At 41.2% G+C, this 21926-nt stretch overlaps 1 protein-coding gene across 4 annotated transcripts in view; it reads right to left on the reverse strand.

Moving 5' to 3' along the window:
* Positions 1-20682, reverse strand: part of gria1a (glutamate receptor, ionotropic, AMPA 1a) — a 72516-nt gene extending 51834 nt beyond the window's left edge. For all 4 annotated transcript variants that reach the window (XR_001290249.1, XM_013908632.1, XM_005719576.2 and 1 more), the window contains exons 1-3: positions 20369-20682; positions 20082-20216; positions 473-712 (exon numbers count right to left, since the gene is read on the reverse strand). Coding sequence is in view for 3 of the 4 variants with exons in the window: in XM_013908632.1 (XP_013764086.1) it covers positions 473-712; positions 20082-20216; positions 20369-20456 (463 nt within the window). In the remaining variant the exon portion in view is untranslated. The remainder of the gene's footprint in view (positions 1-472; positions 713-20081; positions 20217-20368) is intronic.
* Between the last annotated feature and the right edge of the window lie 1244 nt (positions 20683-21926).

Raw genomic sequence — 21926 nt, forward strand, 5'->3', positions numbered from 1 at the left:
CTTGTCTGACTATGCAGGAGTGTCATTAAAATGTTCAATTTAAATGCTACAGCACTCCTTTTTTTCTTTCATCGGACGGACAAAGGAACTGCAGCAACCCTGGTCTCTGTTGAGGAGCGCTCAATAAAAAGCTTAATCTTTCGTACCATTGTGCGATTTATCTGATAGTCAGTGCAGGTCAATATTTCTTTTCGGTGTTCCCTGTCTGTAAAAAAGTGGTGGTCTAAAATAAGCGTTCTGATGACTGCTTGTTGCTGCACAATGGCTAAAATTGACCCTGCTGCTGTCGCCATGGCAATATAAAGATGACAACTGGTGGCTGGTATAACGACTGGTACTGGCTGTCTTCGTCTGCACGCATGCTCGTTTTCATGAGAGAAATTCCACCGTCAGATTCTGACATCCTTCTTTTTTGTAACGATTGAGGCAAGCCTAAACATCAAGTCAAACAGAGAGCCAGCAGCTTTCCTACCTGAGTTGGAACTGTACATGTAGACAAACTTGGACCATCCATAGTGTTCGATAACTCCCACCAGCGCATCCTGGAGCTCGGGCCTGAGCTGGATCACAAATTGGTTGGCTGTTTCAATGGGGAAGGATGGTGTCACAAAGCAGACGTGCAGTGCTCCACAGAAGGACATGAGCATGTTGACTGTCTTCCTGTCATACAGGCCAATGATGGCATACACACCTTTGGAGAACTGGGAGCAAACTGCAAGGCACAGAACAGAAAAACAAGAAGATATACAGGGTGTTAGTCTTTAAAGCTTTGAACAATGAAATCAGCAAAAACATCAATCTAATTATCTTTTCATTGCTGTTACACAGCGTCTATTAAGCGTCAGATTAAACTTTGTCGCCATCCTGCCTACATTCGCTAGTAGGATAAGAGTGATATGGTCCAATAGGCAATTATCGTAATTAGCCTGTAGAGCTATCGTGTGCAGGTCTGAAGCTTTTCTGAGTCTAAGGTTATAGTAAGATGAATATCCAGGAAATTGAGAAACGATCAGGCTAATCGAAAAAAATAATCATTTCACTGGATGTGGTTAGTCAAACTGAACTAACCACATCCCACAACAGAATTTTGTCTGAATTAAAATCAATTTAATCCATGGTTTGGATTTAATTTTGGTTTTTAAAGTGGGAGGATAGAGAGAAAGAGGAAATAAATATCTGTGGCATGCCGGGTGCTGTGAAGTCTTTAGAGCCTGAGCTATTAACTAGTACTCAATAGCATGTTTATGCAGGGCTCATCTGCTGGTCCAGCTGCATAGCATTAATCTGTGTGTTTTGCCTTCAGTGAAAGGTGGAGGTGGTGGAGGCAGATTAGGTGTAGAGAGGTTAATCAATGCATCCCCAGGGTTCCACTGACATTTTACTAGCAGCAGGAGGCGGTTTCCAGCTCTCATTTGCCTTTCTCCCTCAGTCCCTTCATTTTTCTCTCTCTCATTGTCTGTCTGTCACTCTGATTTCTTTCACACCCCCTAAATTCTTAAAATAGCTAATTTATGTTCGTGATCTTCTCTCGGCACTTTATATCCTCACCGTGCTCTCAGTAGAGCATGGTATCTTTGCACTTCCAGGTCTGGTCTGGGCTATTTTCTGCTATGGCGATGGGTGGGCCTTACTTATCTCAGTATTTACCAAACAGATTGAAGACGGTGCCTGTACCCACACGAAGGCCAGCTTGCAGCTAGGAGCTGAGGGAAAGACAGAGAGCGAGGATGGCCCATACCCAAAATGCCTAACCTGTCACAGACCTGCACCCTCCGGTCAGGCACGTGTGTGTGACGGAGATAGAGGGAGAGTGAGGAACCGAGAGTGGGAGAAAAAACAGGGATATCACAGAAAAATACACGCTATGAACACACACACACATATGCAGCCTCTAGTGCTCCAAAGCCTGGTGAGTCACCCTACTTAAAGCAAGCCCTGAAATAGACATTTTGCGCCTCGCCACACTGACTCAGTAACAGAACTATCTTTTCTTCATGCTCTTGCTAATAAATGGACACTCTCTCAGCTACTGCTTTCCACTAGCACACATTATATATATCCCCTTACAATTTTCTAGGACCAATTTGATGCGGTGTCCTCCATGTTCTGCTTGAATAAAAGGTAACGGGAGCTTGTTTGACTTTTTGTGCAGTGCCCCATTACTCTGCCCTACAGCAGGTTACAATGTTTCACAGAATATGAGTCATTTCTCATCACTTCAGTGTGTGCGTTTGGAAAAAAAACACAAAAACCATGCGACAGAGACCTCCTGCTCCGAGTTGGCAAGACAACCATGCGCCTGTCTAATTCGACATAAGCATTAGCGTAGCTCAGCAGTCCGAGTCTTGATAGCAGTACACACCGGTAGCATGTTGAGTCTGTTTGTGTGTGAGCAGCTTGTTAGTGTTGCTCCACATGTGTAACGGCACTGGACGCAGGGCTGAGAGACCTAAACTGATCTCAAAGACCCCGGCAACACCTGTCCACTCTGGCATTGCGTATCTCCTCGCCACAGTTACAGCTGCCATGGTGGCAGGACTGGGGTTGCCCTGGCAACAGTCTGTTTCTCTGGCAGGGATTACAGTAGCTCAGAGCTGCTAAAGGACTTTCGTAAGATGGAGTGGGAATTGTGGAGTGTTTGGACATTTTGTCATAATTAGGGTTTTCACCTCGAGGAATTAGCAAATTTGCAAAAGTGACTTGGTTTTGCAAAATCCTTAGATAATTTCTGAAATAATGAAAGACAGTAGGGCTTCACTGCATCCCATTTTTATTATCACTTAAAACGAGAAAGGGATAATGCCCAACAAATTCTGACTTGCTATAACTGCGAGGCAAAGCTCTGCTGATTCTCATTTAGAAGCTATTTATCCTTTTTTAAGGTTGTTATTATTGGTTATATAAATAACCCCAGTTCCAACATCTCCAGCTTAGCTCAGCTCAGGCTCTCTATACATACAAATTAATGCCGGGGGGAGCAATTTAGAAACACCAGCACCCAGAATTCAGGTTCTACTTGTTACACTTCCTTATAATAATGTTACTTTTAGAAGTGTTTTGTGACATTATAACATTAAAAAACATCCAAAATTGCAAAATTACTGCCATTAAAAGGAAATTTGTAACATTAAAACATTTATGCCATTAAAAATAAACATGAAACAAGAAGAGTTTACTGTTATTGAAATGGATCTTGTTACATTATGAGGTCCATTAGAAATGAACTTGTAATAACAGAAAATTATTGTCATTAAAATGGAATTTGTTAATTTACAAGTTTACTGCCATTAAAAATCAACTGCAAATGATAATAAACATTACAGCCTTACCTACAGAGAATTACTCATTAACATATTTTTGCCTTATCAAAAATGAACACTGTTTACATCAGGTTTTGCAGTTTCAGTCAGAGTATTGAATATCCTATCATCTATGCCATGTATTAACTTTAACCCGTTTCATATCAAGCTGACACTGGTAGCATTTCCTCCACCACATCACCAATAAGAGACTGAACTCTTTAGCCACAATAAAAGCTAGCCATTGCTTTTTCTGAGCTGTCAGTGGCCACCAGTGTGTGAGTTTAGCTAGCAGATATCACAATGATTTGTGTTTACTCATAACTTTGTCAGTGCCCGTTTTAAAAAACTAGTCTCTCTGAATCTCCCTGGCTGAGCTACACAGTCATCTTCACTGGGGCTGGTATGGTAAAAATTTTTACTGTGAGGGATGGTACATCTGGAAAAAGTAGCCTAACTAAACTACAAAAAACAAAAACACTAAAGGATACTTTTCTCTCTGCTTCATCTTTCCTTTTCATCCATTTTGGCCTTGTCTGCATAAAAGCAGTTAGACAGTGAGCTCCTGTGTGCCAGGGATCATACTATGCGAGTGAGAAATATCTGTGACTTTTTGCTCGTGAAGTTAACTGTTTAAAAGAATTTAAAGCTCTGTGCTCCTGATCGGCTGCCCACCACTAAACGCTAAAATTATAATATTTCAACAGCCGTGTATAAGCCGAGCATCCATGTAACAAATGATTTAACTGTAAAACTGTGACAAATTACCTGCGGTGTATGATAGCAGCCTTGGTGATTTCTTTATACTTTCTCTTTTTGTGGGATAAATAAATGATAAATGTGGGAGTTAGCAGATATTTGATAAACTCATCTCTTAACTCTTACAGTTAGGCCTGTGTGTGTTTACTATTGAAATCTTAACATTGTCTAATGGTGCCTATCTGTAACTGTGCTTCATTTTAAATGAATGTAATTCATCAACCTGATTATTATGAGTGACTATCATTTGCCTGTTTTGGTGGCTCCTCCCTAAGATGGCAGCACTGTAAAAAAAATATGTGAGAACCCCACAAAGTTAAGTTTAAATGCATTACCACCAATTACCCATAACAATGTCCAAAAAGTCAGCAACTAATTGTTTACTGCATACAGCTGCAGGAAAGCTCATTGGAACCGAGCTGACATTTTTATCCATACCAGGCTTTTCTTATGAATGAACAAGATGTTGATTTGCATTTGTTGTGGCCAAAGAACTTTGGGCGGCAGAAAAAAGGAGAGAAAGAAAGAGAGAAAGAGAGTGAGAGAAACTCAATTCCTAAAGGGGCTGATACTCACGCAACAGGAGGAACTGTCAGAAACAACTCACGCACTCACGTCTTCCCTGTTCTCTGTTTCCTATGCCCTGCAGCTGTTCTTCTGCTTAGCATGAGCCAAATTTTAAATGACAGACGTGTCTATGCTGGCTGCATGAAAGAGGGATGTTTGTGACAGTTGCTCCTGCATCTGACGGGCTATTGGGCCGGTGTTTGGAAAAGGTGCCTCCTTAATAGAGACCATAACGGTTTACGATAGAAATATGGATAGACGACTTGATGGCTAAAAAAAGTACACTTTAAGTATTAAAACAGCATCCTGTTAGTTTTGATGGATAGGAAAAAAATATATTCGACAGATTTTTGGGAAAACAAAAGAAATTCATTTAAGGATATGTCAGTATTCGCCGGAAATATATATATATATATATATCTGATATATAAGTCAGAGGTGTCAAGGTGCCCTTGCACATGCCTGCCTCCCAGCAGCTCCACATCAGCTGTTCCCTAACCTGTGTACAGAAACGCGGTATTAAAAAATTGCTTCTTTGTGTGGGTGTATGTGATTCTTTTTTTCAATAGTCCGGGTTTGCTTGACATGCCAAAAAGAAATAAATAAGAAAAAAAAAATCAATGCAGCTGAATTGAATTGTACCAAGAGCCCTCACAAATGTATTTTTAGGGCTTCACACAAACAGGTTTGAAAGAATCAATACTGTATAACAAATGTCATTTGAGTGCTGTGCCTAATGCTAAATCAGTAATTGATGTAATCTGGACTCACAGGTTTACGGAGACCATAGACAAACCACAAATTCTGATATGTGTATCAGAATCACAAACACATGCAGACACACACAGGAGGGACACACGCATCTACTATTTTCCTCCCTTGGGTTATACATGCTATTATAATGTGCAACATTAAGGTCAGCGGTAGATAGGAAATTTCACAGCAACAGGAAGCTGGGTTTAGCTGGAGGGAGCATACTGATTGGAGAGTTCTTGTTCAGTCATCCATAAAGATCTTTTTTTTTGATAGAGCCTCACTACTGAGAAGTGACATGCCAGATGACTCCATAAAATAGGACATCCGATTTGGTTGCTCATCTTATCCTTTGGTCGACTGTATACCGTTCTCAGTTCGGTGAATTATTTACTGTGAAACTTCAAAGAAATCTGTTTCAAATGCTATGAAATCATGAATTTTTCCTGCGGGCATCACTAGACTAAGACTGAGCGCTGCAAGCTGCTAAATCCAGCTTTCTTCTAGCTCAGCATACTGTTGCTAGACTGATTCATAAAGTCATTTCACCCAATCCTACACCTTTACGTCATCACGATTTTCCAACTAGTCCCTTTTCAGCCTATAGAAAGAGGAAAACCAAACACATTATTCAATTATTCATGAATTCTTGAAAAAGGAAATTAAAAAAATAAGAAATTAGGAAACAAAAAATGCCCAGTGTGAGAAATTTAAAGGTCCTCTCTAATTTTTTCCCCTCACAACCCTGGAGCAACATCATAAAATCAAGGGATGAACATCGAGATCTGTTACAAAAGAGCTCCGGAACTACTGCACGGATATAAAACTGCAGATTTCCTGTAGTTCCAATGAAGCTATTAAGGTTTGATTGATTAATCAGCACAGTTACATTTTATAAAGGAATGAATGCACAGTGACCAGCGGCTGTGAACCTGTAGCACCATTTTATAGAAACGGTACGCAAAATTCAAGGTAAGTCAAGTTTCTTGTGGATCTTATGCTTCCAATCCTGCCCCCCAAAATGACAACTACGGGTAAGATTCCTACATGTATCGTTCATATCAACACAAAATCAAATCCTCAGATCATTTATATTTAAATATATTTTCATTTAAAATGTCTTTATACATAAAATCCTGATGATGATAATGAGACGCTTTTATAATTAGCCCTGGGACACACTGCTTATTTGGCCTATTTTTCCAAGTGATACAAAGTGGTTCTCAACACTCGAGACAGTGGAATGATCTGTCAATAGTCCTATTTATGTCAGGTAAAAACAACATCACATAACTGAAAACCTCAAGTATAGTTTCAGTGTCCACAATAGGTTCTAATCCTGCTAAGCACCTGCACAATTTATCACTGTCCTGTGGACTTTTTGTTTAGTACGAAATACCAAATATCCCAGTTCTATCATTTCTAACAGCAGGTGTTAGGCTGCGGTAAAACTAGTGTTGAGATATGTACAGCATTGCACAGTCACTACCCAAAAGATTCTAGCAGGTTGATGTCTTTCTTATCTTTCTTACACTGTTTATTACTGGAAGCGAAGATACTTTTTTGATTCTTGAACTGTCATGTAATAGATTTTATAGGCCTTCATATAAAATTTAGGGGGGGACAAAATCAGCAGCAATCCACTAGGCTGTCAAACATTTCCTTTTAGAAGTGAATGTATTGGTTGCAGTGTAGGTATGAACCTAGTAGCTAAAGCAACAGAGAGGCTAGTTGGATACCATTTCCTGTCATTTTTCTGCTCCTGGTTCTGTAATGAAAGCCTTAAATTCCTCACAGAATAACGAAAAATCTATATAAAAAACATTTTACATTTTTTGTTTTCAGAAAAGTAAACTTCCTTTTCTTGGCTGGCTTACACTGGTAATCCTAGGGTTTGGTACTTTTCTGCACTTAGTTTAAAGTATCCTTTGGAAACGTGAGTGGAATGACACCAGCAGGAAGGCAGCTGTCACATGAGGCAGCAAAATACACCACCTTCACAAGGGTGAAGGGTCACTCAATCAACCACAGAGCACTTTGAGGGGAGATAAACACATCTGACACCAGACACTGCTCGGCGCACAGTTATCCTCCACTCAGCCACCCATGGCTAATAACTGCCAGATAATGTATGTAATAAAAACAGAGAGCATGTTGTGGTCCCTCTGGTCTCATCCATCTTCAGGAGAGCTAATCAGCTATGTTAATGAAAGGACGAGCAAAAGAAGTCAATAACCGATTCAATCAGACCGCACATTTGTATGCAAGCATTCAGACCTGATTTTTCTTTTAAGGGTAAAAAACAATACCCCTTCATAAACGTTAAGCGCTAGCTCAAAAATATTTCAATAAAAAAAAAAAAAAAATAACAATAATGTCTCACTGGGTTTGACAAGACAGCGTATCACACACAGATCGTGCTTGTAAAGAACCCCCCAGGTGATGGGGTGGAGGTGGCCTACTCTGCGAGCCCTCCAACACAGCATGACTCACACAGTGCAATCAATCTCCTTCTGCGCAGAGGACAGGGACCCAGGGGACCAAAACACAGCACCAACCCAGATCTGCATGAAAGTCTCCAGACATGACTGTGTAGGAGGGTTTCGCTGTCAAAGCAGTTTTCAGTTTCATCGCCTTAAAAATCCTGAAAAATCTGCCAACGAGTATTTTTAGTCATAGCGCATTGTAGTGGTAATTCTTTGATCCATGTATGTTCCAGAAAATCGATACTTAAGAGTTAAGGGAGTCAAAACTGGTTCAAGAGGTTTTAAAAAGGGCGTTGGTTTTTTGACAGACGGCAATTTGTTGCTCCAGCGATTTGTTGTTTCCCAGGTTAAACAGCGTTACCTTCCCAAGCTCAAAAGAGATGTACTTCCTCAACAAAAGCAATAAAATTGTGTTTTGCAACAAAGAAAAAGGGAAAATTGAGATAGAGGATAAAAAAGAGTGGCTGAAGGAGTAAGAAAGGGGGCAAAATAAGGAAAATATCGACTAAATCCAGAGAGGAAGACACTGAACTCTGGGGGAGATGTGGGACCAACAGCTGAACAACCAAACAGGACTTAGACTGTAAGTCAGGGCGCACTGGATACTCATGAGAGTTTATATTAGTTGAAAACGGGGCCACGGAAGGTTAATAAGGATGAGCAAAAGATGAAGTGAGTCTTGAAAATGTAGGTGACAGCAGACAGAAGGCAAAGAAAGAGAAGCACGGGTGTCTGTGAGAGGAAATGATAAGGAGAATGCGGCGAACAAAGAGAACAGATGCCAGCCTAGCAGTGGGAAATAAAGGGACCACACAGTGAAATCTAGATCTCTCCTATTTCCTCTAAGTAATAAAACAATGGCACCGCATCGCCTCATTAAATGGGTAATCGAGGGTGTGAAAGCACTCCCCTCCGCTCCGAACATCTCTCTCTCTTCTGGTGTCTCACTCTCTAACCCTTTCACGCCAAGCTATTGTCTCTCCTTCTTACTGTTTCTCACCACGTCTCCAATCTGGTTTGCTGCGGAGCCCTGCCGCCTGCTGAACAAATGCTTACCTGGGCAACGGGTCAGAAACATAGCCCAGACCAGCTCCTGTCAGGGGGTATGGAAACTCCAATTATCTCCTTAACAATTATCCCTTCGCAATTATCTCCCCATCTGCGTATCAGTGTCGACAGGTGCAGAGGGACAGTCCCGCTCACACGCTTTCATTTCTCTGACAGGGGAAGTGATGGAAGTGGATATGAGGGGCAAGGAGAGCCAAACTCACAACCAGCAAGCTAATTCACTAGGAACCTCTGTATGAATTAAAAACCTTCTTCAACAGATTCCAGCCGAGCTCGTGGGAAATGATTGTGGTCACTGAGCAGAATTTATGAGCACTGCAAAAAATCATTTCTATTTAGAGCTGCAAAAGTAGAAAATGTATTTATTTGAAAAAAAAAAAACACACCTAGCAAACATTTGACTGTTAGTGCTTGATAAATGAATAATGTTATAGCCAGTTTTTTCTCAGCTAACTAATTGAGCCATTGACTCCAACTTGCAGATACTAGAGACAATCAATAACAGTACAGGACAAGGCACCTATGGATAATTCATGGATTAAATCCGCTACCCTGATGTATTTAAATCTTGATATCGATAACTCCGTAGAGTGGATTAGTCTCAGGCGTTTGAGGAACTGTGTACACATGCAGTTACACTACAGAATGTATGCAGCTCACAGGTTTGACAGATGAGTTCTATCATTAACACAAGAATACAAAAGCAAAAGCGCAAGGAATTAATTTGACAGTGTAAAAAGGAATCAGCTGAACATGAGCAATATAAGGAGATCTTTTGCATTTGAGTGTGTGTGGGGGGGTTGAGGACTAGTAACAGGCATCAGAAGAATAAGGTGTTGTGTTGGTTATTACTTTTAAAATGTCCCTGAATGTTTTTTTTTTAGAAATTGTGGTGGCTGTGTCTGGTGTTACCATGTGAATCTTGTGTAAAATGGCAATTTGAGCTTGTATAGGCTAGACAGCTCATGCGCGAGTATTTAGAGATACTCCAGTGCTTAACAAAAATAAAGTAACGTCATTACTGTCGAAATATAAAGTTGTGGTTGTGTGTGTTAGTCACAATATTGGAATTTTAAACTTGCTACAGATACTCAGGAAAATACTTCAAATTTGATACCGTGGGGCGATTGTGGCTCAAGAGTTGGGAGTTCGCCCATCTATCCATCAATTTCCATTGATGGATAGATGGGTGAGATACATATAAATCTCCCTTTCACTTTCCTTGAGAGGTTGGTATGTGTGTTCCTCAAGCTCACCTGGGAATTTGAGAGTATTTCACAGTATCTTTGCTGTTACCAGGACAGCACTGCACCTACAGCTTGATGTCATCCATGTACGGGAGGTGGGTTATGGTTACTCCACTCTTGACTCTACAGGGAGTGCAGAATTATTAGGCAAGTTGTATTTTTGAGGAATAATTTTATTATTGAACAACAACCATGTTCTCAATGAACCCAAAAAACTCATTAATATCAAAGCTGAATGTTTTTGGAAGTAGTTTTTAGTTTGTTTTTAGTTTTAGCTATTTTAGGGGGATATCTGTGTGTGCAGGTGACTATTACTGTGCATAATTATTAGGCAACTTAACAAAAAACAAATATATACCCATTTCAATTATTTATTTTTACCAGTGAAACCAACATAACATCTCCACATTCACAAATATGCGTTTCTGACATTCAAAAACAAAACAAAAACAAATCAGCGACCAATATAGCCACCTTTCTTTGGACACTCAAAAGCCTGCCATCCATGGATTCTGTCAGTGTTTTGATCTGTTCACCATCAACATTGCGTGCAGCAGCAACCACAGCCTCCCACACTGTTCAGAGAGGTGTACTGTTTTCCCTCCTTGTAAATCTCACATTTGATGATGGACCACAGGTTCTCAATGGGGTTCAGATCAGGTGAACAAGGTGGCCATGTCATTAGTTTTTCTTCTTTTATACCCTTTCTTGCCAGCCACGCTGTGGAGTACTTGGACGCTTGTGATGGAGCATTGTCCTGCATGAAAATCATGTTTTTCTTGAAGGATGCAGACTTCTTCCTGTACCACTGCTTGAAGAAGGTGTCTTCCAGAAACTGGCAGTAGGACTGGGAGTTGAGCTCGACTCCATCCTCAACCCGAAAAGGCCCCACAAGCTCATCTTTGATGATACCAGCCCAAACCAGTACTCCACCTCCACCTTGCTGGCATCTGAGTCGACTGGAGCTCTCTGCCCTTTACCAATCCAGCCACGGGCCCATCCATCTGGCCCATCAAGACTCACTCTCATTTCATCAGTCCATAAAACCATAGAAAAACCAGTCTTGAGATATTTCTTGGCCCAGTCTTGACGTTTCAGCTTGTGTGTCTTGTTCAGTGGTGGTCGTCTTTCAGCCTTTCTTACCTTGGCCATGTCTCTGAGTATTGCACACCTTGTGCTTTTGGGCACTCCAGTGATGTTGCAACTCTGAAATATGGCCAAACTGGTGGCAAGTGGCATCTTGGCAGCTGCACGCTTGACTTTTCTCAGTTCATGGGCAGTTATTTTGCGCCTTGGTTTTTCCACACGCTTCTTGCGACCCTGTTGACTATTTTGAATGAAACGCTTGATTGTTCGATGATCACGCTTCAGAAGCTTTGCAATTTTGAGACTGCTGCATCCCTCTGCAAGATATCTCACTATTTTTGACTTTTCTGAGCCTGTCAAGTCCTTCTTTTGACCCATTTTGCCAAAGGAAAGGACGTTGCCTAATAATTATGCACAGCTGATATAGGGTGTTGATGTCATTAGACCACACCCCTTCTCATTACAGAGATGCACATCACCTAATATGCTTAATTGGTAGTAGGCTTTCGAGCCTATACAGCTTGGAGTAAGACAACATGCATGAAGAGGATGATGTGGACAAAATACTCATTTGCCTAATAATTCTGCACTCCCTGTACATCTGTATCAACTCTTAGTGAGGAGCTCACGTAAGGGGTTGAAGACAAAATGGCAGTGGGGCCAGCGTATCACCTTGGTATATTCCGCACATTATGATCATTCACACTTTACAGTTCTAGATGAATGTTACATTACTATTACACTATTATTACACTATTAGCCTTGTATACTCCAAAGCACTCCTGTAGCCATGTGTGGGGCAAGAGTTATAGGATTATGTGTAGCCATGTGGTGCTCAGGTTAGTTTGGCTGGTGTACTGCTCTGTCAACCATCAGCTTCTGCTTTGACCCTCTGGTATTATTCCCAATGCTGTTCTGAGCTGTGCTCATGTCTTCATTCAGCTTGGATATTATGATGCCTGAGAGGATCTTCCATGTTGTGGCGAAACAGGTAATTGGACAGTAGTTTGACGATACTGTATGCTTGTGGGGATTGTTTTGCCCTGTGTTAGCCAGTAGTGGATGAGTACCTGCTGTTAGCAAGTCCCTTATTTGTGCTGCCAGGCTTTCATGGTGTGCTCTTAGGTCCACTAGTCACTTAGAAATGATATTATGGAACCTTTTCCTCCCAGATGTTCTTCCAGCAGTACGCAGGCAGACCCACCTAGCTCTGCGAGAGTACATCCTGAACGGATCTTTGGAGAACAAGGCATTTATTTTCTTGGCCTCTGTTTCTCTTGCTATATCTCTTCAGCCTACTGGCTTGAGCTGTGAGCCTTTGTTTGGCAGTTTCTAGAGGCTTGTTTATATCAATATTAATAGTAGTATCATGTTGTTGTTCTTCTTATTCATCAAGGACCTATCTCTCATGATGCTCTTCTACACATCTATCTATCTATGTTTTCTGAGATGGTGCTGCAGATGTTTCTATTTAAATGCTGGTAGTCTTTTCTCAGAATTAAATCTCAGACAGAAACATAGATAGATACACAAATTTTTTTATCCTTTTAAATTAACACTGTAATGTTACAGACGTGCAGGACATATAATGCTAGCTCCAGCATTACCGTTACAATCTTATTATTGGTCACAGCTGCTAGCTGCTACATAATGATAACAGATGGTTATTTGTATCGGATAATTGCTAATAGTTAATAGCGTTGTGAATATCAACCACATTTCATGTGTTTAGCTGCTAGTGAGGGGAGGGGCTATGTGCCTGCCCGTCTGCTGTGTAAAGCTGTGTGTCAACTGGAAGAGACAAAGACAGTGTGGATATCAATACTTGCATCAATAATGCTGCAAATGCATATCCATTCCAACAGTAATTTTCAGTAGCAATTATTAGAGTCATTTGTTTATTTAGATACTTACTTTAGTATCAAGTTTGACATCCATAGTATCAAAATTAGTAATGTTAATACGTAATTATAATTACATTATCTTGTGGGTTTTTCACGCTTGGCTAAGTTTGACAGCCAAGACTGACAGGCATGATGACCATCCAGGTATCAGTTATAATGCTAATTTATGCTAGCAAAAAGTTAAATCTAGTATTGCAATGCATTTATCTGTCTGATTTGTAACACTTCAGCCACACAAGTTAATGCGACTACACATAAGGAAATATACACAACAGTCTAAGCTGTAAGGCAAAATATGTGATGATGCATGATTTTCTGTTTCATTTCTTGCCTTTTCTGCTTCTGCGACTTTTAACAACTGTTGCAGTTCTTGTGTCACTTTTGTGTAATCTGCGCAACTGCGCCAACGACAACAGCAGTTGTATTGTGTGACACTGCTTAATATGCTTGTAGGCTTTGTTCCTCATTACAGTACACAGAGGCTCCTATAATGCACTGTATGACAAAAGAGGGACTCCGCTTCTGTCTTTGCTGCAAAAACATGACAGCTGCCATCATCAGGCGCTCGTCCCTCCACCCTGCAACACAAATCCTGGTCCTCATCCGCGAACACATTGTTTTCTAATTGCCAGCCCCAGATGTCTCAGCTCAGACCTCCACGTCCCAGCTCCCATTACCTCCAGAGGCGACAGATTTGTTTTAAATACTTGGTGAGCTTGCATGAATACAGAGGAGGATTTGGAGTTGGTTTTGAAAGACAATGAGGAGGACAAACTGAAACAGAGTGGACACAATCATCAGTAACGTGTGTGCGTTTCTGGGCTAAATAAGATGTGTGATAAAGGCTGTGGTCTTGTCTTCACAACAGAATTTGGATTGCCACAACTGGCTGGTCAGTTCACTTTCATGTGGCAAGTCTTTCTTAGAAAAAGTCACATGAGGGCCAAGATATTAAATGACAGGTTGCTTATTTTCTGTTTCGCAGCCATTACTCTCTTCTTGCCTCCCTGCCCCATGTGTACATTCCCTCTGTCTTCCTTGTACAAAGCAACAAAAGCGCACACACACACACGCACAGAACATGGGGAAAAAAATCTACCCCCCTCCTGCTCTGCATCCTATCAGTCTGCTGCTCTGGGAGAGGTTTTGGCTGATCTGCATTGATTGCTATGGGTCTTTCTCTATCCCTGGTGCTCTGTAGCAAGAAAAAAAAACAAAAAAACGGAGTCTTCTCATTCATCAAACCAGCACCTGCCAGACTCTAGCCCAAGAGAACTGCCACAAGTTTTTTTTCTTATTTTTTTTTCCTTTTGTTTTCTTCTTGACAAATAACTGTGATGTCCCAAACAGTCAGAAGGGAGCAGTGATCTGCTTTTTGTCTGCCATTTTCAATAGCAAATTGAATACTCTGTAATCCCTCTGAACATGCATGCACTGTGGAAGTCAGTCACCACAGATGGACCTCAACGACTGATACAATTGCTACAACAGGAAAAAAAAAACCCAAATACAACATGCCAGAGCTTCACTGACACCAGCCACCGGGCTTGAAATTGCAGCTTAACTCCCTACACCCCCACCACCACCCTCTTCCACTCATTGCTTTCACCCCAACTGAAACATGTCGGTTTGCACCTAGAAATGGAAAAGAGTGAAGGATGACATCTTTTTCTTTTTTGAAGTTTCTCCTATGGAAAGCTGAACATTTCTAAGCATTATAGTGTTTAACAGAGTTGGTTGAATTCTCTTTTTTCTGTCGGCTTATTATTACATATTTATGCTTATAACTCCACGGAGTGATAGCTTTGGATGTGCTGCATTGAATAATACATTAAATGCATCTGCTCAAGCTCTGTCTCTTGTTAGCTATTGTGTGTGCGCGCAAGGGTGTGAACAGAGGATTTCACAAAGCAGTCTCACATGCTCGCACACATTTCTTTTTTATAGTCAGACCATGGTACTACACTGATGGGGAAAACTTGAGCCATGTAAATGTGGCAGCGCATACACATGAGAAAACACAACATGATGGCAAAAGCTATCTCAAGGTAAAGGATTTTGTCCACCAGTTTGGTTACTGGAACGTAACTCCTATTGATATAAGCGGTTTGACATGGGATTGTAGCCCCAGTGTTCTGGATCACATGTTAGACTTTAATTCTTTTAATTTGCTTTTTTAGTTTAGGGGTCACAAGCCAAAATGTTTGGGAGATATTGATCTACATTTCCATATTTTGCATTTTGCACTGAGGCAAAAAATGTTTACCCGCACAACGGTGAAAACACACACTAAATTTCAATCAGTGACTAGAAGTGGTTACTACACTCAGAGTTCTCCTTTTTGTTTTCCTTGACGTGCTTTCTTTATGGCTGACAGACACCCTATATTTCCTCCCATGCCAGACCTCTCAGCCTCACTTCCATTAAAGCTCCTATAGTGACAAATTTCACAAGCTTTCACTTCTTATGGCATATGAAAAGAAATTATCCAGACGAAGTCAAAAACAGCCCTCCTTTTTGTTTTAGTCCACTTTAGTTCAATTTTATTGATATAGTGCCAAGTCACAGCAACAGCTATAAACAGTTGTGCGACTATATCGTAAGGCAACAATACAGAGAAACCCTAACAATCAGATGACCCCCTCGAAGCCAGCAAATGGTAAAAGTGGAAAGGAAAAACTCCCTTTTAACAGGAAGAAACATCCAGCAAACCATGCTCAGGGAGATGCAGTCACCTGCCATGACCAGTTCGGGGTGATAGGAGAAAGACAGGGCAAAGAAATGGTGTGGAAGAGCCAGTGATTATGGATAAACTAATAATAGTCAATAAAAGAAATAATAAATCACCAATTTTTGATGGTTTTTTTTCTGAGGAGTGGTTGCTACAGTTAATTAAAACTTGCTTGTTTGGTAAGTCCTTATTATGTACATGTCAGACTGTTACTCCACGACCCATGTAGGTATAGTACCTGTTTAGTTTCTTCCCATAACTCATATCCTCACTGATACTGTCTATGTGATACTATTTGATTTACAAGCAGCACACGACCAGTCCCCCCCCCCACCCCCACCCCAAACCCACACCCCCCATCTACGCTCTATTGATCAGCTAGGCAGGCTACCACAGAGCGCTCACTTCATTGATCATTGCCGCCTCACACTCACTCTCTTTAGGTTTTTAACTGACCCTCAGAGAGCTGGGGAAAATACTGCTATCTACATCACACTGTCAACGCATATCGTGTTTTCCATGAACACTAATTAGTCCTAAAGAAAGGTTTATTGTCAAGCTGGCTGAACGTGACACAAAATCAAATGTAAGTTAGGTGCTGCTGAAGCAAAACATATATTATTGGAAATTCCACAGTCTAGCTTTGCTGCTAAGTGCAATGTTTTTAATTCATTTATTTTTTATTTGATTTTTTGCCCTCTTTTTTCTTTTTACATTTTTAACCAAAAATAGCCAAAGATTAGTTGTAAGTCTTACCGCACATCAAAGTGAGAAACAGAGCATACAGGCGGGAGCCTGCAGAGACTTTGACATGAAGCTAGTGAATCAGAGACATCTGCATTATAAACCAGTAGCAGATTATGGTAATCTGATATATCTAACTGTTGGGTGACTAACATTCTCTATCTATGCTGAGCATCCCTGGCAGCTATTTTAAACGATGCAAACGTATACAAGGAAACAGTCCAGCAAGCACTTTTACTGGAAATGTGAAAACACAGCAGCAAAAAGGCAATATTGCTAATTCTGTTACTTTTTGACTCGCTTTTGCCTGTCAACGTAAGATGGAAGAGGAGAGAAATGCAAATTAGCCTCACATTATGCAGACAGTGATGCCATCGTTATTATTACTACCCCGATGACTCCACATGCAGGAAATAAAATGAACCACTTTGCCCATAACATTCAGCGTTTTATGGCTTTCTTTATCTCTTCTCATTTTCTCTGTCACCTTTGCCCTACTTCCAGCCACCCGCCCCTATTCCTTTGCTCTTTAGGCAGGTGCCAGCGTGTGTGTGTGTGTGTGTGTGTGTGTGTGTGTGTGTGTGTGTGTGTGTGTGTGTGTGTGTGCGTGTGAGTGAGAGACAGAGAGCATGTGTTTGTGGATGCTGTGTAGACTTGCTTCTGGAGGAAGTGGCTGGTCATAAGAGCCAGCTGATGAGCATCACCCTCATCCGGAGCTCCATTCATCCCCGTGCACAAGGGCCCATTCACCCTTCTGCTTTTCACACTCACGGACCCCAAGAGCCCCGGGCACATTCCCACAGTCGCACGCTTACAGAGGTGAACTGTCAGTCACCCGAGACATCCTAAATAGAAAGGGCACCCAGATGTAGATTCACGCAAACAAAATTCCTCCACGTTACCACACAAAATGGAAATCCAGGAATAGGCTGCGTTTCTCATCTGACTCATTATAAACAAGCCCCGGAGCCTTTCCTTTTTCTTCTCAAACATGTCTCTATAGCCTTCACATCCAAACACTTTTGAGAGCAAGTGACACACAGCAGGAAGAGGTGTCATTTTCATTTTTGTCATCTCCTTCCACTGCAAATCTTTCTGACACGCTTGTACCGTAGCCCATCATCATACCCATGGACTGCAATGATGTGCATGACATGGGAGGTGGGAGGGGGGTCAAATTTAAACATCAAAGACAGGACAGGATGGGTAGATAGAAAAGAAAAGGAAAGTCTGTTTGCATCATCTGCAGCTAAAAGAGAATAGATCTAATCAACCTCTGGGAAAAGTTGGATAATAGCAGTGACCCTTGACTGAATTATTAGCACCAAATTACCAAAAACGTTAAGCTCTGGGTATGTGTGTTGCTTGGTAGGATGTCTGTGGATATCTAAGATATATATATTTTTAAGAAAATATGTACAATCAAATGGTTTCTGGAAGCAATTCTGGCAAAAATAGTCAAAAAAAAAGACTGAGAAAATCTAAGAAAAAAGGCAGGCGAGAGCCATCTGAGTTGTTCATTGTGCTGATGTCTCGCCACTGGCTGCACGCGGTGACAAAGACGTTAATGTACCACACCACCACCACCACCAGCAGCAGCCTCCCTACTGCGATAGGATCCATGTTTGATCCACTGGAGAAATCTGCAAACATTCAACAGCAGCCTGCCTCCTATATTTTACATCACGCTCCCTTCTGAGCAGAGGACAGTCTCTTTAATGAGGGCATCTTGGGTGTGTTTACATTTCATTACACAGCGCTCCCTGGCTCTGTGGCCTAAATGGCTGAAGGGTGGGGGAAGTTCAGGGGGATGATGGTTGAAATATCTGCTGTGGACTTTGCAGGTTTTGCAGTATTTCCCACAGGACACGCTGCAGATGGATGTCTCTGTATAGGTTGTGATTCATAAAGCGTGTGGTCTTGAGAACAAGTCACAGCATGAAGCTTAATGATATATTTTGTTAGACTCTGACAGATGAGGGTAAATGTCCTTTCAGTGGTTGTGTTCAGCTTTCAGCAGCAGCCAGCACCTGATGTCTATAAATCTACATGAGTGCCGCTGCAAGTAATGCTTTATTTCCAATCCAATTTTAAGCTCATAACCGAATCTCATTAGAACGACTACAACCACATTACATTAAAACTCTGAGTCAGAATACCATTACACTTGCATTTCGTGTCTTTATAAATCAACATTAATTTCTCTTCACTTATATCATTGCTGCATACATTCCGGCAGGGAAGTCATAAAGACCGGTTTTTGAATCGCGGGGAGGGTTCAGAGTGAAAAAGCAACGACTCAAAGTGGGAGTAGGAGTAAATGTCTGTGGATGAAGCAGTATCACACACCTGCCAGACAGACAGACAGGGTTGTCAAAGGGTATCTCCTGGAAGTTTGCGACTTCACTACAGAGAGTGCGAGTGAGCCACGGGCAAATTCAGAGGAGTCGAGGATGAAATGAGAAAAACACAGCTGAAGAGCCTCAAGGGTGACAAAATCGTGTCAGAATACAAAGGAAGGATGAGAGCAGGGCTAACAAAGATGAAACAATTTAGACTGACATTTCTTTTGCACAGCTCAGACACGGAGCAATTGTTGGTGCTGGCATAATGACACACATTATCACCAACAGGAGAATAGCATTCACACTGCTCTGACTATTGGGTTTCACCAGCAGGACTTTTAAACTTGCTTGATGACCATAAATCCTGCATCCCATTGTCAGAGAATCTGGCACAGTTTCTCACTTGAGTTAGCCAAGGATACGTCTGCCTGTTCCAGATCCATATTAATACAAAGAAGGAGGAGGGTGAAGTCCCAAAAGTTAAAACGTTTATTTTGTGTGCTGGTGTTTGTGAAGCTTTCAGGGTGGGAGGGTTTAATAGTCTGTGTTCTGCCAGGAAAAGATAATCGGATTGTGATCCGTGGCTAATTAGAAATGCATTTGGAGTTTTTTTTTTTACCCTCCTCATTGTTTGGAGAGCCATGATCTGCACTGACTCCTTGTTTTCTTTATAAAAGAAGCATAAGGCGCTCTGGGATCATTGGCAGCCGTTTTAAAAATCATATACGAGGAGCCATAAAAACAAAAAACCTGTTGTTACATGACTGAAGGAAAGCTGTCGCTGTCGCATAGGTTGCTTTCGAATCCCCGCGGCTTCCCCAGAGCGCAAACCACGCTGCAATCATGTAGAGGAAACAAGTCCTTTGCGGTTCCACGCAACAGTTAATAAGATAACCTACGAACACACGCTTTGCAGTAGGCCTGTATTAAAAGCAATTACAGCCTACACAGGCTTTTTTCCCCCTTCTTCTCTTCTCTTACAAATGGAGTTGCAAGCGCTCTTTACAAAGTCAATAAACGGATTTAAAGATTTAGGTTCAATAGGTGGACTACATGGACTAGTATGTAATCAGTTTCCACTGAGATACTTACAGGCATATGTCATGGAGAAGCTGTTCCCCATCATGACCATATCCACCTGCGGCACCAGTTTGGGGATGTCCTGGTGGTGAGAGAGGGCGAACCGAAAAACCTCATATTCGTGGGATCCGCTTGGGAACAATCCTCCTGTTGAGAAGCAAAGAATGAGGAGTTAATGTAGTACACAGTGGACACGAAAAGGAAAAAAATTAAAAAAGAGACACCGACTTAAGTTGAATCAGAGGTTGATGTTTTTTTCTCTCAGACAAAAGGTGACGATGTGTGTGCGCCATTCTCACCTATATTGATGTTACTTGGAAAACTTGAGCTTGAACCCAAGCACATCCCCAGTAAACTGGTGTAGAGGATGGTGAAGCTTCGCTGCATATTTCCTTTTGCATTGGCGAAGGGAAAAAGAGCCGAAATCCAAGCATAGGTTTTGTCCGTGTGTGAAGTTAAATCCCCCCGCTTCTCCTCCACTCCTATTGCCTCCCCTTAGAGCAGCATTTGCACCGACATCGATTCAACAGCGAGACAATTATCGCAATGGCGAGAGGAGGCACCTTTCTCTCTCTTCTTTTCCCTCTCACTGCTGATGCTCTCTTGTCCTTGGTTGCTGCTGTATGAGACGGAGAATGACTTCAGCATTAGCCGCACTGCAAAAAATAAACCCGTTTTGGAAAAAAAACCAACAACCTAAAAAACTGTTGAACCTAAAGACAATTTTAATTGCCTTTTACCCTAAACAAGGATTTCCCCCCTCCACGATATAGCGAGATAACTTCAGTTATTTGATATATAGAGCAAATTTTGGCTTTTCAAAGAAATATTTCGAGAGCAAGTGTCACTGCAACAAGTCTGGGCAGCGCGCAATAGTAAAGGAAATGACACAAGGACAGAAGCGAGCATTACTTAAAAAAGGCTGCTTTGGACAGGAAACAAGTAGCAATGTGTCACTCGATAGGAGGATGTTACAGCTGGAAAAGAAAATGGAAATTTTCACACTCATTATTTGACTAATGACCTGCGGGTAAATATTTTTTGCAGTGTGCGCCTTTGGAGCGCACACACAGGTCCCCCAAGACACGCACGGGGTTTAGACATTCGTTCGTTTCGTTGTGGAGCAAATATATCAACACTGACAAGACAGTGTTTTTGTAATGTCACTTTTATTTTGTAATAATTTTTGTGCCTGTAGATTTACATTAAAAAGTAAATGTATAACCCATATAACATCTAAAAACAAGCGTATTTCAAAGATTTAAGAAATGAAGTTTCAATTGGGTGAATGCGAATAAGAATTAAGTTTATTTGATATCTGTCTGCTTTTTAAAGAATACAGTCTAACAAGGAAAGGAAGCCCAAAATGACATGACTGGTTATTCCTTAAGTCCCTAAATTTAAAAGATATTTCAGCATGTAACATCGTAAAACAGTGTTAAGTCCTTGCACTGATCAAGCTCATGTGGCATGGTAAAGAAGTCCTGCTGCTAATGAACACTTTGGTGAGGCTGTTTTCTCATCTTCATCGCCATATAGTAACTCTATAAGATACTCTGTAAATGATATTCTGTAAAACCACAAAGGACATTTTCAGCATTGTTTGCACTTCTTTTTATTTTGACAGCCTTACTTTGTTAAAGAAGTCGTGTTAAATCACTTCATGCCTGCTCTACAGTATGTACAGTTATGAATACAAGATGACACTGTATTAGTGTATAATATGTGTTTTGATGGGGTACTGAGACAATGCAGCTAACAAGTGTTTTTTCAGCTAGAGCAATGTTGTCTGTAGGCTATAGTTAGAATTACAGAAGCATATTACAGTCTCTGACGTTTGCTGTCATTGATTACCAT

Source organism: Pundamilia nyererei, unplaced genomic scaffold (assembly GCF_000239375.1).
Source record: "Pundamilia nyererei isolate P.nyererei 1_Seehausen unplaced genomic scaffold, PunNye1.0 scaffold00001, whole genome shotgun sequence".
Lineage (NCBI taxonomy): Eukaryota > Metazoa > Chordata > Actinopteri > Cichliformes > Cichlidae > Pundamilia > Pundamilia nyererei.